The following is a 19,179-nucleotide window of genomic DNA, read 5'->3' as shown; positions in this document are numbered from 1 at the left end:
CACGTATACATACCACATATTGTGGTGGAAAAAAACAGCGTGCATCCCACGCCACTGACAGCACTCATAGCCGACCCAATAAGATACACATCAAGGGACAAGATACACAGCCCAATGCACCTCAAGGGCATGGCATGCGCGGGCACATAGGGCACACAAGTTACTGGTATACGGATGGGTGCTGCCCATGGCGAGACACCCTAATCTCACTATAACACTAGAAAAGAAAATGCTGTTGACAGAGATGGGACTAACCTCTATGGGACAAATGTTCCCCCCAATAATAAATTCATCAAATGGAAAGACCCCTTATTATGTGCTCATCAACTCCCCTGAAGAAATTCACATATTTACGATTACGCACAGCAACCAAGTCACTATACACCACTTTCCCAGACGAACCCACGCAATTGAACACACTACAAATACTGTTAACGGCTCCTACCAGGAAAAACCTTGTAACACGCCTATGTTATGTTATGCTATATTTAATTTGTACAGAGCACAACTACTCGAAAGTGTACCAGCGCTAGCTTCAGAGGGGAATAGATGCACACCAATCAGAGACTAGAAAAGCAGCGTTTTTAATTTTTTCTTAAACAACAACGGGTCCTGGGTGACCCAAAGCGCCACGGGTAGCGTGTTCCAAGCCAAACTAGCTTTGCGCACAAAGGAATTCCCATCAAGTCTTTGGTGTTTAAACCTGGGGTCTGTATCAGCAGCTGAGCAGACAAACGCAGCTGTCTTCCTGGTGTTTAAAAGGCAAACCTTTTCTGCCGATAAATAGGGCCTAGCCCATATGGGGCCCGATGTACGATAGTTAGCATTTTGAATTTCAGGCGAGATTCAACTGGGAGCCAATGCAAGGAGCGCAGGCGGGTGGGAACACTATGCCTTGAAGCAAAGCCCAAAAGAAGTCTTCCCGCCTATACAACGCGGCCCAAGAGGAACAGACTGAGAAACCTACGGCAGCGTTAGGCAGATGGGAAATAGCACTAGGGGAGACAACAGGCGAACAAGCCCAGCAATACAACTGCACACAACTCACGCTACTCACGTCAAACTGCAACTTGCGTATTATACATTTCAAATTTCTTCATCAACTATACTACATGCCGGCCAAACAACACAGACTTGGCCTAAGAGAGACAGATGCCTGCCAGAGGTGTACTGCATCGGGTGCGGACTTCTTGCATGTATCGTGGTCATGCCCACAACTGCAGACATATTGGGGCAAAGTCACTACCACACTTACAGATATGTTATCGGAACAGATCCCTAACACCCCCTTGGTGTGCATTTTGGGTGTCAGGAAACTTAAACATGCCAGACACAGGAAATTCTTAGCCGTAACACTCCTGCTTGCAAAAAGGCGCATAGCGATGAGGTGGGGAAGCAAGAGACCTCCCAGGCTTAAAGATTGGATCGTCTACTGTAAGGCAACGTTAAGAGACCTATGCAGAGGACATTCCAGAAGCTTCGCGACCCAGAGACTTCTGGGAACCACTTGTCTAATACTTACAAGCAGCCCCAGATTCCGAAACCACAGATTGACTTGTAATAATACAAGCTCTCGGGGGGCGGAGCTAGCCGGCGTCAATGGCGGACGCGTAAGTGCGAAGCTCCGAGCCAGCGCCAACATCTATCCGGCATTAATCCTCTTCTAGCAGTGCCACACACGTGAAACCAGCGGACGTCGTCCCCCCTGACACTAGCGGATCTCCGGCTGCAATTCTGGCCGAAATCGGGCTAGGGAAACCCTACTTTGCCCGACTGCCCTACTGACGCCGGACCAGGCCCGAACCCCCGGCCTTTCCTACTCGGCGAGGCCGAGCGACGTCACCCGACGTGCGGCAGAGGCGAGCGGACGGCTGGGGGCCTGACGAAACCTGACGGCGGCTGGCCCTCTGACTGCCCCACGCTGTGGAATCGCGCACCGGAGGTGCTGGCGCGCACCTGAGAGCCGGCGGGAGGGGCGAGGGAGACACCGGTGCGACTGCAGGGCCGGCTGCAGCCCACGTGGTGACCGCGGAGCGCCCTGGAGGTAGGCTCGGCCCGGGCCCCATACTGACACGCGTCCCCACGGCTGAGGGGAACTGAGCATTGCTCGGGGCGCGAGCGGCCTCCTGTGGGCAGAGCTCTCCCCCTACGAGAACGGACTCCCCTTACTGCCCTGGGCCATATCGGGGATACTGGAGGGCATAAGTGGCGCCACCGGGCCCCAGCAGGCCGCACTCCAGACGCAGCCCAACTTGCTGCTCCACTGAAGCCACTCACTGCCATCGAGGGTGCGCGCGGGCAGCCCGGACCTACAGCGGGGCCCCCGGCGGAGAAAGCCGCCCCCTCCCCGAACTTTCACAATGGGCAAGGGGGACCGGACCCAAACGAAGCTGACGTTCGAGCAGCGAAGGCAGAAGGAACCGGAACAACCGGCCGCCCAGCCTCCGAACACGGCTAGCGACCAGAGCCCCTCACTATGCGCCGAGATAAAAGAGATGCTTACCACTATGGAGAAGGGGCTGCAGGAGGGTATGTCGGCCATTGGAAGCAAGATTGACGCACTGGCCTACCGGATGGACCGGATGACAGAAAGAGTGGACAAGCATGCGGAGAGGCTGGACATGGCAGAACGCAGACTCACCGAGGCGGAGGAGGCGCAAACCGAGTGGGATTCTGACCGTAAACAATTTGGTAGATTACTTCAGATCATCCAGGAAAAGTCGGAGGACTTAGAGGCGCGTTCCCGGCGCTCCAACATTCGCGTCACGGGCGTGGCCGAGTCGACCCAAACGGGCAAAATGGAACTGTTTATTGAAAAACTCCTGAAGACGATGCTAGGGGACGACACCTTCTCGCCAATGTTTATAGTGGAACGCGCCCATCGCACACTCGGCACGAGGCCTCCCCCGGGCGCCAACCCTAGGCCGATTATTGCGAAATTGTTAAATTACAGGGATAGAGACGCTGCCCTCAGAGCTGCCCGTGAAAAGGGCAAGCTACAGTATGAGGGAATGGACATATCGCTATACCCAGACTTCACTTCAAAGGTCCAGGAAGAGAGAAGGAGATTTGTTCCATACAAACAGCAACTCAGAGACCTGGGCCTGGACTACGCTATGTTATACCCAGCGAGACTACGCATCAACAGGCAGGGGCACTCGCATTTCTTCACGGATCCCAAAGAACTGCAGAAATCCTTGAAGGTTTGGATGAAAGATGCCCGGGGGAGTCCGAGCCCACACACGGCGGAGCGGAACTGCACTGGGGACCTTGAGGAACAAGACTGAGTAACAGAGGGCGGTAAGCAGTGCAATCCGTTTATCTGATCGCCTCAGCGCCCCTACTTCCCCTCGCTGAACTAATGGGAGATAGCTGCTCGGAGCGCACTGCCACAGGCCCTGGACTGCTACACGTTGTACTGTGGGTGAGATTTGTGTGTTACGTACTGGGGCCGCCGGGGTGCTGCGTTTGTGCTACTGAAACTGCCCTTGGCGCGATTTGACTCCCAAAGGCGAGACACTGGAAGGTACTGGAGAATCTGGGCGTGGGGGGATGGGGGGACGTGATCGCGCACACATTGGTGAACTGTGGAGCTTTGCGGACACTGCTAAAACTTGTTACCGAGGCGCTGGCGAAGGGGCAAGCTGAAGGACATGGTTTGATAGTCCTAGTGGGGAAGAGGACGACAAAAGGACTACACAGGCTACCTCTGCCCCAGCGCATACTGCGGTTACGGCTCGGAGTGAGCCGAAATGGGGAATTGTTGCATGAGTCGGAATGTGGGGGGGGGGGAGGGACACGGGAATCTCGGTCACACCAGGTTGGGGGTTGGGTGACTGTGGGAGGCGGGGGGTCGCGAAAGTTGGAGGACTCGATCACACCAGGTTGGGGTTGGTGGACTGTGGGGGGGGGGGGAGATGGGGCTTGTGGGTTCAGAACTGTTCGGGGAGGGGGTCCAAACTGTGCTTTGAACTGTTGTGCTCCTTGGAGGGCGTAGGCGGATGCTATGGACGGAGGGGGGTGGTACATGGCTGGGCCTTGACATCAATGTGCTTCTTTAGGGACTATGGTTGATGCATCACATGCTGACTTATTGAGTGACACAGAGACTCTCAAGGCTGTTACGTGGAACGTTAGGGGGCTAAATGATTATCGAAAACTGCGCAAGGTGCTGCAGTACCTTCTCCGACACCACATAGACCTGGCGCTTTTGCAGGAAACTCACTTACCCGACACCAGCAGGATGCTCACGCATAGGGGGATTCAGGGAAACGCCACTTACGCGGGCTTCACCACACACGCAAGGGGAGTTCTTACGTGGGTCAACCCGAAATCCAAGTTGTCGCTCACACTACTGAAAGCTGACCCGGAAGGTAGGTTTGTGTTGAGCAGGTGCGTAGGCAAGGGCCACGACATACTAGTCATGAACATTTATGGTCCAAACTACGATTCCCCTGACTTCTATGCGGCAGTGGCGGGCCACTGCGCTGAATGCCCCGCTGATAGAATACTCTGGGGGGGGGACTTCAACTTCACGTTCAATGCAGAGCTAGATAGGTCGGCAGGCCCCCCCCGGCGCCCGGCGGCGGCCGCTCTGCAAATGCAGGCTGAAATGTTGCGACTAGGGCTGGTAGACGTTTGGAGAGATAGGCACAACGATAAGGGGGGATACACACACTACTCTGCGTACCATAACATCCATACCAGGATAGATTACTGGCTGTCCACACACACGCTGCTTCCCATGGTTAAGGGCTGCAGGGTGCTCCCCCGCACCCTGTCGGACCACTCCCCAGTAGTGCTAGTGCTGACCACTCCCAAGAAGAGGATCCCTCCGTTCACGTGGCGCTTCCCCCAATACTCACTTCTAGATGAGGCGTTCAGGGCAGACCTGGGGGAGGACATTGATACCTACTTCGCCACTAACGTAGGCTCAGTTGACAGATTTGGGACAGTCTGGGAGGCATTCAAAGTTTACGTCAGGGGGGTAGCCATGGCAAAACACTCCAGTGTTCTCAAAGCGATTAGGAACAGGCTTAAGTACCTTGAGGGGCAGATTGCGGACTGCGAACGCCGCCAGCTGCTGGACCCAACGCCACTCGGGGATGGGTCCTTGCAGGACCTAATGAAAGAGTTCCAGGAGGAGGCGGATAGAGAGGTTAGACACCTAGGAAAGTATGCGACAGCGCGCTCTTATGGAGAAGGTGAACGGCCTGGAGCACTGCTAGCTAGGATAATGAAGGGCACTAGGCGAAGGCAGACAATCCCGGAAATGCAAACTCCGGGGGGGGAGAGAGTCACCGCGGAGGACGACATTCTAGCGGAATTTCGGAGATTCTATGAGGACCTCTATACTACCAAGATCACTGGGGTGGAGGACCAAATTGACAACTATTTAGACTACATTAAGATGCCGTTTCTCGAAAACTGGCAGAGGGAGTTCCTGATGTCCCCTATACTCCGTGAGGAAATATCGGACGCGCTAGACACCATGAGGTCCGAAAGTGCGCCCGGGATAGACGGGCTGACGGTGGCATTCTATAAGGCATACAAGGACAAGTTGTTGCCTTACCTCTCCACCCTATTTGACGAGATTTGCGAGTACGGCGCTATGCCGCCCTCGTTGAGAGAGGCGCTCATCGTCACAATATTGAAGCCGGGCAAGCCCCCTGATCTCCCAGGTTCCTACCGCCCCCTTTCCCTGCTGAATGTGGACGCTAAGCTTTATGCTAAGGTCCTGGCGACCAGACTGGCATTGGTGGCCCCGGAATTGGTAGCCCCGGAGCAGGCAGGGTTTATCCCAGCAAGGAACCTCACTTACAACATTCGCACCGTTATGGGGGCCATGCAGCACACTAGGCATGATACTAAAGCCATGGCGGTGTTCCTCGATATGGAGAAGGCCTTTGACTCGGTGGAGTGGCCCTTCATGCGCAGGGTGCTGAAAAGGCTGGGTCTGGGGGAGCTCTTCCTCCAACTCCTGGGCGCGCTTTACCATATGCCCACGGCGAGGATCAGGCTAGGGGACGCAGTCTCGGAGCCGATCGCCATTAGCAGAGGCACGAGACAGGGGTGCCCCCTCTCCCCGCTACTATATGCACTGGTGGCGGAGCCACTGGCGTGCGCGATGCGGGAATACCACACCTATGAGGCCATTAGCTACCCTACGTACAAGATTGGCATATCCACGTACGCAGATGACACTCTGTTGTACATTAGAGACCCAGCCAATAACTTGTCCTCGGTCTTGAGAGAAGTGGTGAGATTTGGCGCACTCTCGGGACTAAAGGTCAACTGGCCAAAATCAGTGGCCTTCCCGCTGACCCCTATCACTGAGCCATTCGAGATGGATTACCCGCTCCAATGGTCCACGGAACCGGTGAGGTATTTGGGCATCATGCTCCACACAGATTCTGATGTGATGATAAGGGAGAACTACGGGGTTGCCTACAGTAAACTTGTAGATGACGTGGAGATTTGGATCAAGCTTCCGCTGTCACTGATGGGCAGAATAGCTATGATGAAAATGGTAATTCTCCCGAGATTTCTGTTTCTCTTTAATAACCTCCCGATGGTTCTTTCGAAGGCTTTCTTTGTGACCATGAACAAATTACTGGTGAGATTAGCGTGGGCTGGAAAGCAACCTAGAGTGCAATGGAAGGTGCTACAATTGCCGTACGAGCAGGGTGGTTTAGCTGCTCCAGACCTGGAGCGTTACTACCGGATTGCGCAAGCCTCCCATCTGCACACCTGGATTCATGGTGACCGGGACATCCCGCATGTGATCCTGGAGCGGCTGTTCGCGGACCCCACCCCACTTCCAGCGACCATATGCGGACCCAAAGACCGCAGAGTGGGAGTGCTGGACTCCCTCCTGTCCACTAATCATGCCTGGCACTCTATATTGCAGCGCCAAGACAAAGTACTGATGTACGCATCCAACATGCCGATACAATGGGCGCTATGGCTCCCAACATTGGCAGAACCTGGAGTATACAAGGCTCTCAACGAATTAGGCGCACGCACCATGGGTGACCTCTTTGTGCAAGGGAAGGTGAAGACGTGGGATCAACTCGCGCACGGGGGGGTGCGTGCCTCAGTGCTCCAACGCTTCCAGTATCATAGAGTGAGAAGTGCGCTGCTGGATCTATTGGGCCCCGACCTGGAGGAACCCCCTGAAGTCCCGGAACTAGTATACATCATAGATACTGAGAACCCGAAGAAACTGATTTCTAGGCTTTATAAGATAGGTCATGAGCACACGGCACTACACTACACTAGGGCGCGGTTAGCCTGGCAGACTGACCTAGGGACTCCAATTGATGACAACATGTGGGGGTACTGCTGCGCGGCCTCCAGGCGCATTTCCCTGAACGGGCGGCACCGTTTGATCCACTTTAAATTCTTGCAGCGGGTGTATCACACGCCGGAACGTTTGCACAGGTACGGCCTACGAGACACGCCCCGCTGTGAGAGATGTCATGCGCCAGTGGCGGACTTCCTGCATTTAGCCTGGTGGTGCCCAGGAGTTCAGAAGTACTGGGCATGCGTATTTGCAGAACTTAGCAATATAGTGGAGCTGGACTTGACCCTTAACCCGGCCCTCGCACTGATGGGTTACACAAAGGAGATACCTGTCGCGGTGAGGAAGCTGGTGAGCATGGGCATGCTCCTTGCGAAAAGGGTGGTGGCACTGTGCTGGTTAAGGGGTCCCCTCCCCACACTGAAGAGGTGGACTAGCGACATGAAATACTGCAACACTCAAGCAGACACATACAGCGAGCTCCTCCCGCCCCGAAGCCGCCCCAAGAACTTCTGGGGGTTATACCAGACTTACCTAACCTCCGGAATAGACGGGGATGCATCCACGGAGGGAGAGGGGGAAGACCAAGACAGTGACCTGCACATGGAGCCCGGATAGGGCTATACACTACACTGTGGTACGTCACTGGGGGGGAGAGGCCATCACACCCCTGCCTGCATGAGATATTAGAGGGCTCCTACTGGGATGCTGGGAAGCTGAGAGTGACACGAGCCGTACACGCCACTGGGATGCACACTACCAAACACGAGAAGCACACACATGGGACCGGTTGTGGGAGGGGGGGGTTCATGGGATGGGATTTTGGTTGGGAGAAAATGATAAAAATTTACAGTTTTTGTTTAAGATACGCGCAATGCACACCGCAACGCAGACAGGAATAGAGAGCGGGGGTAGCCCGGCTTGATCTGTATTGCTACTGAGACCTAAACCTTGATCTATAGGTCCTTCTGCTTGCTAAATGTAAGTGTCATGACTGTGGCGAGGCAGTCCACCGCCGGCCTGTGAAGGGTTGTAGGCGAAGGGCTCCTCGCACATTGCAATGTGCTGTTATCTTTGCATAATAAACGAAATAAAAAAAAAATAAAAAAATGATTGCAACCAGACATTGGCAATCAAGCAAAAAAAAAAAAAATAATACAAGCTCTCACAACAATTTTTGTTAGGCGTATCACGCAAGTAATATACACAATGTAAGGCGCGAAAAAGCAGACCGGGTGGGGGTGAGAAATCACATGTGAATCAGGTTTTCATCTGCCCAAGCGGGGATTGTAAAAGTGATGAATGCTATGTGTATAGAACAGATTGTAACAACAAGTTATATGTACAGCTAAATGTTTGGCCATTGTAACGTCTTACATGCTATGTAACCACTGGTCTGAAGGAAAAATAAAATAATTTAAAAAACAAAAGGTTTAGTACCAAAAACATTCAGTTTTCAGTACATCATGAGACCAATGGCGAGGATGAATAGACCTTGCATGCCTGATGAGCTCACCAAATAAATGCAGCCCTACAAATGAAAGCTTCATACAAGAGGCATATGCAGTGTTTCCTAAAGAATTACATTTATAAGCAAAAAGTTGTACACAACACAGACGGACCTCCCACACCCGTACCATACAAACCTGTACCATTGTGAACATGATTTGGTAATTTATCTCCGTCATAGTATTTGCATAACATACATTTCCACTCTGCTCCCTGCTGTGCTTGTTTCCCTGTCTCGTTGGAGGAGTACTCCAATGCCTGTTCTTGTTTTGTGTGTGGTGCATTACCTTACAATTTTGGCCGGCACTTCCTAATGGGCTTGGGGGCCAGTGGTGGGTTTGTTTTGCCTTCCAACACAGTCCCACTGTAGACAACTTATCCCCCTCCCTGGACTGTGGGAGCCAGACCAGGGTGCTCTTGTCCTGCTTCCTGCTGAGCTTGAAGCTGGGGCATCCTTGCCATCTGTGCAGCACTGGGGCCTCTAAAATGTGCCAGCTCCCCTTGCAACAGTTCTCTTTTCCAGTTTGCCTTCAGTCTGCTACCCTCTACTGCCTGCCTACCTGCTGGCCTCTGTTTGTGCCCCCTCTGCTCATTTCTTGCTGTGTTTTGCTTTTCTCCTCTCTGTTTTGCTTGTTTCTGCTTGTTTTTCTTTCATCTGTTTTGCCTTTCTGCTAGTTTTTCTTCCCTCCGTCTTGCCTTTTCTGCCCTCTGTTTTGCAGTCTTCTGCTCTGTTTTGCCTTTCCTACTTTTTTTTCTGCCCTCTGTTTGTGCCTCATCCTTTTTTTTGCTCTGTTCTACTATTCGTTTGTTGTTCTGCCCTCTGTTTTGCATTTTCTGCTCGTTTCTCTGCTCTCTGTTTTGCCTTCCTGCTAATTTTTCTGCCTTCTGTTTTATCTTTTTCAGCTCTTGTGTTCCCTCTTCCTGCTATTTCTCTCCCACCACCGTTTCCCTCCTCGTACCACCCAGTGCCCCATCCTCCTCCAGGACCTACTTAATGGAGGCCACAGCACAACCTCATTGAGCAGGTCCTTGTCCCAGGTCCCCTTCCGACAGTTATCCCATCCAGCTTGCCAGCAATTTGCTATCCTTTGCTGCCTGTCTACCTGCTGCCCTCGGTTTGTGCCTCCTCTGCTTGTTCCTTCTTCTGTTTTGTCTTTTCTGCAAATGTTTCTGCCCTTTGTTTTGCTTTCTTCTGACCTTCGTTTTGCCAGAGTACGGTTTTACCTTTCTGCTCTCTTTTTTGCCTTTTCCTGCTCTATTTTCTGCCCTCTGTTTGGCTCTGTTCCACACTATTTTGCCTTTTCTACTCGTTTTTCTGCCCTCCATTTTGCTATTCTGCTAGTTTTTCTGCCCTCTGCTTTGCCTTTTCTGCTCACTCATTTTTCTGCCCTTAGTTTTTTCTGCTGGTTTCCTCTCTTTTACTGCCATTTCCTTAATGCCGGTCACAAGGGGAGATGGCATGACAGAGACCTTGCAACCCAGCGCCCAGATACTCCCACAGGTGACAGTGCTGCATTCTTCAAATGCTGGCTGATTGATTGATTATGAGATGTGTACCCTATATCCCAGTCTCATGTCCGCCATTGTGCCTCGGCCTCTGTGTTTGTTTAGAGCCTATGCAGTGCTTGTTGAGTTCCTATGTGGTGCGGGTTTTGATCTTTGGTCTGTCCTTTCCTGCCTCCCTGATGCGTGTGGGAGTAAAATTAAGTTGACACTCCTTCACTGAGAAGTGTCTGGTCTTGGTCTTCCCCAATGCATGTGCTGGGCTTGTTGTGTATCGATTTAGATTCCGCATGCATTTCCCGATTCATGCCCTTATATAGGTACCATGGACACGTTGCCTTTATATAGGCATAGAAATCCAGTCCTTATTTAGGCATAGTCCATGCTACCCAAATACAAGCATGGCTACTTCCATCCGTTCATCTATGTCACAACGAGTTCTTGGAAAACCAGACTCCGTTAGGGACTTCCCGTTGCTTGGATATTGATTTCTCGTACTAGACCTAGGTTAGGTACACTGGGGTAGGCGTATTTTAGAAGCACAAGTTGAGTATTTTAGCCTGTGTTATTTATGTATGTATTTTTATATATGTCATAGCAACCGGCAACGCTATTACAGTATTTATTTATATTACTGTTTACTCTGTACGCATTATACTTCACACTTTGTCTAACGATTGTAGCAGTTCATATCTCTTGCATGAGAAATAAGACTGTTCAATAAACCCCTTTTATTGAAACGCCCATCTCTCTATTTCTATGCAACTCTGTAGAAATTAAGCATGCACGATCGACTGAGTGAAATAGTTATCTATCGTTTCCACGACTCTGAAGATATTGTTCCGATTCTAAGTGAAACAAAGTTGTCATGTTTATGCGGTTGTCAGAGACTAATCCCTTCTTCTTCATTCGAGAAAGTTTCTAGTGACCTCTGAGTTAGCTGGCAAAAACACAATTAAGTTTAATATACTCAATACAGACACACTGACCTCAGTCCTATGTCAAATCTATAGTGTATGTTATTCCAATGCGCAGAGCCTATTAGGGATATAGGAACTACACTATAGGCTTTGGCTCTAATTGAATTGTGCCCTGGCCGAGTCGTTCTGGGACTAGCGGTCTTACTTGCTTACTCGTTTCTTAGTTATATGGTTCAGAGTTTGTCATGTGGCTGAACTTTGTGCTCTTCCAGGCATGGCCTCGCTGGCTCTGTGTGCATTGCTAATTGCCTAGTACTTGTGGAACTAGGATTTGTCTCTGTGGTCCATCCTGCTGTCACACCCACTTCTGTTTGGTGTGTGAGTTGTTGGTGGGCTGATCCAGACACTGATCTGGTTTGGTTTGGGCATCCTCCACACATGCTGTGCCGCCTCCTACATTATGTTCTCTAGCTTGGCTCTTATGTCCCACTTTTTTCTCAGAGTTTAGTTCAGTAGTGTGCTGCTCACTGTGCTTTATTCTGTGGTCTGGCCCAGCAGCTCAACACTTGGATCCTGGTGTGACACACTACCCCATTGGCTTTTTGTTGGAGTCTCCACTGGCTCCCTCTTAGGCTTGCTTAATGGTTATCCCTGGTGGCACTGCTTGTGGTTTCTCCTCCCTTGACTGTTAGGAGGTCGGTTCTGCCATCTGGATTTGACCCACCTGCCTATCTTGTGATAGTTTTTTTTGGAGGTTATCTACTCTACTTCCCCCTCACTGTGGCTCTCTTTAAGGGGGATTCATTATTACTCAAGGGTGGCACCTCTACCTTTTTTTTTACTTGGTGGTCTCCTATGGATGTACTCCATCTAGTCCCCTCTAGATACGGAGCTTGTGGTCGACAATCATGTCTTCACTGGTGATGCTTCCTGACTGTTAACCTAGGCTTTGTGTTAATTTCTCAAAAATTGGGGTTTGAGGGTACAGATCACTTTGGCCTCCTCGTTTGTCTTTAGTTTTTTCTGATGCAGCTTTTTTTTTTAGTATACGTTGCCCCACCCTCCGTATTTGGCATGCAGTTTGTTGGTGGAGTGTCACATGTTTTCTAGTTGGGAATTGGCCTGATCAAGGGTTGAGGGGTCTTTTGTCCTGTTTGGGGTAAAATGTTTGCTCCCCAATAGTCCAACTTGCTTCACTCAGGAATATTCCTTGCTTTTGTGGCAATCCATGAGGTGCTGTGGGCTCTTGTGCAACCCTTGCATTTGTATGGTCACAGTCTGGATCTTGGATGTGAGGTCTGTGCCTGGTTTCTGTCATTCCTCTGTGGGCCTGCGGATGGGTGATTTGTTCTTGGGAATATTTGTGTATGCTTGGTTGCTCTGTGGATGCCCTTTGCTGCTGGTCTTGGATATGGGTATTTGTTCCTGAAGTAGTAGTAGTCCTCCTCCTCTTCATCATCATAGTCCTCCTCCTCCTATTCCTCCTCCTCCCAGTCCTCATCCTCATCCTAGTCCTACTCACCTCCATCTAGTCCTCCTCTTCCTCCTTGTCCTCATCCTCCTCCTCCTCCTCCTTGTCCTCATCCTCCTCCTCCTCCTCATAGTTCTAGTCCTCCTCCTAGTCCTCCTCCTCCTCCAAGTCCTCCTCCTCCTCCTAGTCGTCCTCCTCCTCATCGTCCTCTTCCTCCTCATCGTCCTCTTCCTCCTCATCGTCCTCCTCCTACTCGTTCTCCTCCTCCTACTCGTTCTCCTCCTCCTACTCGTCCTCGTCCTACTAATCATCCTCCTCCTCCTCCTCCTCCTCCTCCTAGTACTCCTCCTCCTCCTCCTCCTAGTCCTCCTAGTCCTCTTCCTCCTCGTCGTCCTCCTCCTACTCGTTCTCCTCCTCCTACTCGTCCTCGTCATCATCCTCCTCCTCCTCCTAGTCCTCCTCCTAGTCCTCCTCCTCCTAGTCCTAGTCCTCCTCCTCCTCCTCATAGTCCTCCTCCTCCTCCTTGTCCTCCTCCTATTCCTCCTAGTCCTCCTCGTCTTCTTCCTCCTAGTCTTCCTCCCCTTAGGCTTCCTCCTCCTCCTCCTCCTCCTAGTCCTCCTCCTCCTATTCCTTCTCCTCCTACTCCTAATGCTCCTCCTCCTCCTAGTCCTCCTCCTCCTACTCAACCTCCTCTAGTCCTCCCCCTCCTAGTCCTCCTCCTCCTCCTAATCCTCCTCCTTCTAGTCTTCCTCCTCCTAGTCCTATTCCTCCTCCTCCTCCTAGTCCTCCTCTTAGTCCTCCTCCTAATCCCTCCCCTCCTCCTCATCCTAGTCCTCCTCCTCCTTGTCCTCCTCCTAATCCTCCTCCTCGACCTTCTCCTCATCCTCCTCCTAGACGTTCTCCTAGTCCTCCTCCTAGTCCACCTCCTCCTCATCCTCCTCCTCGACCTCCTCGACCTCCTCCTCCTCATCCTCCTCCTCCTCCTCCTCCTCCTCCTCCTAGTCCTCCTCCTCCTGATCCCAATCCTCCTCCTAGTCATCCTCCTCCTTCTAGTCTTCTTCCTCCTAGTCCACCTCCTCCAAGTCCACCTCCTCCTCCAAGTCCACCTCCTCCTCCAAGTCCACCTCCTCCTCCAAGTCCACCTCCTCCTCCAAGTCCACCTCCTCCTCCTAGTCCTCCTCCTCCACCTCCTCCTCATCCTCCTAGTCCTAGTCCTCCTCCTAGTCCTCCTCCTAGTCCTCCTCCTAGTCCTCCTCCTAGTCCTCCTCCTAGTCCTCCTCCTAGTCCTCCTCCTCCTCCTCCTCCTCCAATATGGATTTCCTTGTCTTGGCATAAGATGATATGGGCACAAGATTATATGGGCTGCCTTGTTTTAGCAGTTTTCTTCTTGGTCCTTCATCATCCAAGCACCTTGGGACTTCTTCACCTACCATTGCATGCCTTCTTGTTTACCCACCAATAAGTGTCTGTTTCTTTGGACTGAGTGTTGGACAATTGTCTGCTGTTTTGTTAGTGACTGGTGAGTGCTGTTTTGGCTTCCTCTTTGGTTTGCGTAGGGTATTTTGCGAAGGCCGATGAGCTCCTGTGCCCCGTTTTGGTTGTGGCATAGTGCCTATTTATAGCTTTTCAGCTGTAAATGTAATGGTGCTCAGGATTGGGTTTGTTTTGAGAGCCCGGTCCCAGTTCTGAGCCTTCTCATTTGAGGTTACATTTGCAGTCTCAACGTCAGCTCCAAGTGGTGGGGTTTGGTGACATTCTCTTCTGTGGTTTCTCATTTTGCTTTAACTGAAGAGTGTCTGATTTGCAGGGGAGCCATCATGCTGGCGTCTTTAGATACTTTCATGCTCTTTCCCTACATCGCTGGTATGGCTTAGTTCTACTGACCTTGGCTCTCATGTTTTTATCTTGTGGATAGCTATTGTGGGTGTTTCCTGATTTTGGGCCCCTGCTGCTTGCCTGCGGTGTATAGGTGTTGCCAACTCCCTTTTGCCTTCCAGTGGATGTTGGATTGCTTTTGCACTGCCACTTGGGACTTTGTTGACCTTCTCGGTTTAGACCTTTATCATTTGTGTCTGGACTTTGCCCTTCCTGGGTGGCTACCTTGGTTGTCGATTGATGCCAGTCCTGCCTGCTTTGGTATATCCTCATGATATAATGAACAAGGAAGCAATGGGGAGATAAAGCGTCTACTGGTAGGTCCATTATTACAATTCTAATTTTTGGTTCCAGTTCCCACAACACCCCCACCCTCCCTAAACTCTGATTGGATTGCAGTTTGCTGGGTGCTTTGGAAGTAAACTCGTGAGGTTTCTGGATAGAAGTCATCCTTCATAGGCATGTGTTGAAGAGGCAGTGTTTACATCGTGTTATTTTACGTAGGCAGTGGGGTGCCTTTATCCAAGGTATGCACACATTTTAGGACGTATGGACTAAGAAAAGGAAGTACAACTGGAGTAATTGAATTACTAATAAGTTATCAAATCTTTTCAAGGGATTCATTTTAGATTATTCAAATTACAAATATGGGATTTTACATCAGAATGTGCCTTGAAAAGTTTTCTTATCTGTACTTTGGGTCAAAATGCCAATGTCTCAACAGAGTGATACTCATCACTGACGGTTTTATTTACAAGCAGCTTTGCAATATCACAGCATTAGACGTTATGAGGCGTTTTTCTGACCCAAACCTCTTATTCGTTAGAATGCAAAGATCCTTAAATGTGGTATTTTGCATTAGTATAGGTTACAAAATGAGTTTTTTTTTATTTTCAGCTTCTACATATTATATTAGAACGTTCCTGCTTTTGGACCTTGCAAGTATGTGTGACAGGTTTAAATAAAAATAAAATTCAGGATGCTTACTGCTTTGACATTCGGTCTTCATAAGAATGCATTTTTATCGAATGTACCCATTTGGTACGCAATAATTCTAATCAAAGATACAGCATGTGGTTATTTTCATTTTCACAGTGAGAAATTGATTTGTACCTGATCCTGGACTGACAGGCTGCAAACAGAGGCGATGAAGGTGTTTCTCGTTTGGGACTGCAAGTCATACATCGTCTTGTTCTCCTCTGGATGCAAGCGATTAAGAACTCTGGTTATCAGTGTGATGTAATTCCTGATCTCAATATGATTTCCCATTAGCAACAGTAACGAAAGATTTTTCAAACTCTGCAAATACCTGCGGATTCAATAAACCTTTTAGCTTTCAGTGCATATTTACCAATGGTTTTAATACATCAAAAAATCAACAGAAATCTTCACATCAATGAGCAGTACCAGAATTAGCATGGAACTTTAGAGAAAATTGGCATGCTTTGGTAGCGTTTCCATAGATATGTAAATATAACTTAAGTCTTACCAAAGCACGAGTTGAGCTCATGAGAAGATTCCATACGTGTCTCCAAAGATTTAAAAAAGCTAAATAAACCAAACAAAAGCTGACCGCACTGGTGAGGGATCTCAGTACGTTCAGTGGCAGCAGGTAACCAGATGGAATCCTGGCAAAACAACCCTAGCCTTATATCTTTGTGAACAAGTTCCATCAAGCTTAACAGCCTGAAGACAATTCTGATTGTGGTGTACCCCATAAAAGATGTTAGTAAGTTTATTACCAAAGTGAGTGTAGTTATATTTCATTTAGATTGACATAATGAATATTTCAAGAATGAAGGCTCCTGATCATGTGCATAACTGGGTCATCTCCATTATTTTTCCTTTGCTTTTGATGTTTCCCTGTGTCTTTCCCTTTTTGATAAGGTTTGAGGTTCACCTAACCAACAAAGGCTCTCCAAACTGTCTATCACGTGCTCCTTAGTGTCACTCATGGGTAAGCCCTAATATTGGAGAATCTTTAAATTGGACTCCTCACTATTTAGTCTTCAGAGATACCATTTGCCCAGATCCTTGCTGGTGGAAGCATAATTTAAATTTTGGGGAGCAGAAGATGAACTCAGAAGTCATGTCTATTTACCGCCCCATTAAAATAAAATCTGGTGGCCTACCTGAAACAGCCGCTTTTTAAAAAAAAGTGTATGCCTGTTGTTGATAGAACATTATGTGCAATGGTTTTGTTCTAATAATCGCAAACATCAGAATGAGTTTGGACATAAATCTGATTGCAATAACCTTCAGTGCACCTGTCGTTAGGATTACAAACTGGTAGACTATTTCTACTGGAGCAGGACAAAGACTGTGTTGCATATGGCTAGACTCAGTCTGGTACAGTTGGTGAAAAACAATGGACTAGAAGGTAGCCTTGAGCAATCACAAGTGGCCGAGTTTAATTCAAGCATTCCTTCCACCATTTTGATGTTTGTTACATCAAAGGTTTTACATATAACAGGTATACCCAGAGGTGGGTCATGTGTTCTCTGTTCCTTAGAACGCAAGCTGCACTTATTGATGCCTGCACAGGTCAAAATCAGTGTGGATTTGCTTGTGTTCCGGTCTGGATAGCAATTCGGGCTGGATGTTTACTATGGGAGCAGGATCAAGACTGATTTGCATTTCTCAGACCTCTGTCTAGAGTTGCACACTGGGTGCAAAACGTTATACTGTGGGAGCAAAACATAGTACTGACATCTCGCCCGAGCCATCACCTGCGAATTAGATTAATTCAAGCACTCATACCATCACTTTGTTCTTTGATTCTTTAGACTCCCCAAGTATGGTCAGTCGGGCGTTGGTTGTTTTCCCAATTGGATAAGACCTAGCCGAGCTGGATGTTCCTACAGACTGATTTGCCTATGGGTGGTCTCAATTTAAAGTGGCATCCTTTCTCTTTATCACCAAATTAGAGAGCACTTTTAAGTACTTGAGTTCAGGATGTGTGCTGTGGAAGCACCTCTTATGTTTGATTTATTAGACTATAATGTTGCTCCATAGGAATCTAGTCCACATTTAGGGTTTACATGACTATTAACCTGCCTCTTGTTTCCCTAATGTCTTTGTTATTGGGAGTGGGTGAGCCATTAATGCTTCTAAGTTCATATTTAAAAACTTTTAATAAATGTTTATGTAGTGATGTAATATGATGTACTGATGCGAAACACTTCTGCATCTCAAAGAAATACATGCTTTTAAATTTTGAAGAGACTATCATATTTTTACATTAAGTTTGTTGCATGACTTGGTTCATGCATGTACATTTTGAGTCAAGCAATACCCTTGGCTCAGCTCTGCATCGCCCTATTAATTTGCTGGTGTGACCACCTCTATCTGCAAATGAGACTTAGCACATGGGCCGCCAATCACTTGATAAGATCATTTTAAAAGGCAAGGATAGAAATATGGAGCCCTGCCTACATACTCCAATTTGACAACTCTACAATCAAGTCTTCTTGCAGTAGAGATTAATTAGAGTGTGAGTAGTGAAAATACATTTAAAATAGGAGATCCCATGGCAGGGACTCCAGGCTGCTGTTTTGTATGTGACCGAAGACAAGAGTCCCTTGGGAGAACTAAAACAACCCAGTGAGCAAGCAGGAGCATAGCTGGGGAGGGGCCGGGGAGCAGGTGAGGTGTTTTGGGTCCGGCACCCCCAAAATACATTCTTACCTTGATAGTTTGGTCTGTGGTCCCAGAAGCTGGTCTGCTATGTATGTGTCAGTTTTTCTCGTTATTCTCATTTTACTAGGAGCTTCTAACTTGTTAATTCTTTTGGCGCGGAAACTTAAATAATCTAAATTGAAGTGCATACCAAAATAAATTATACATCTGCACCCATAGAAGGGCTCCTTGAATGGGTGCATATTTGCTAATTTTTTAAATCCATAAACATTGGCAGTAGGAGGCTTAGAAAGCTGTGCCAGTCTAAGGTTCCCAATGCAAAAACAACAGTTGATGGACAGAATGCAGAACAATGTCATACATTCACCCCAGTACAGAGATCTGGGCCTAAATCCATCGTTTTTTGCACTCCTTACCACCCCAGTTCAGACATGGCCCTATGCAAATCAGCCTTGACCCTGTAGCTCATGGGAACAGTCCAGCCCGAACTGCCAAGCCATGTCTTTTCTGGACCAGAATCAAGCATCCTAGGACTGGTTTCTGGCTATCAGCCGTCTTCAACCAGGATAGCTTGACTCCAGTGGTGTGGCGAGCATGGGACTTACGTCTGAGCATACCCATCCCACTCGGGGTAACAAATGCAAAAACAGTTGATGGACAGAATGCAGAACAATGTCATACATTCAACCCAGTACAGAGATCTGGGCCTAAATCCATCGGTTTTTTGCACTCCACGCCACCCCAGTTCAGACATAGCCATATTCAAATCAGCCTTGACCCTGTGCCTCATGGGAACAGTCCAGCCCGAACTGCCAAGCCATGTCTTTCCTGGACCAGAATCAAGCATCCTAGGACCGGTTTCTGGCTATCAGCCGCCTTCAGCCAGGATAGCTTGACTTTAGTGGTGTGGAGAGCATGGGACTCGCGTCTGAAGACGGCTGATAGCCAGAAACCGGTCC

The 19,179-nt window shown here is 49.1% G+C and overlaps 1 protein-coding gene across 1 annotated transcript in view; it reads right to left on the bottom strand.

Annotated features, from left to right (window-relative positions):
- Window positions 1–19,179, bottom strand: part of PKD1L1 (polycystin 1 like 1, transient receptor potential channel interacting) — a 1,739,639-nt gene that overhangs the window by 730,200 nt on the left and 990,260 nt on the right. Inside the window, exon 33 of the mRNA XM_086964902.1 lies at window positions 15,695–15,890. Coding sequence (XP_086821028.1) covers window positions 15,695–15,890 — 196 coding nt within the window. The remainder of the gene's footprint in view (window positions 1–15,694; window positions 15,891–19,179) is intronic.

This window comes from Lissotriton vulgaris, chromosome 4_1 (genome assembly GCF_964263255.1).
Source record: "Lissotriton vulgaris chromosome 4_1, aLisVul1.2, whole genome shotgun sequence".
Taxonomy (NCBI): Eukaryota; Metazoa; Chordata; class Amphibia; order Caudata; family Salamandridae; genus Lissotriton; species Lissotriton vulgaris.
This window is presented reverse-complemented; position numbering and strand designations above follow the sequence as displayed.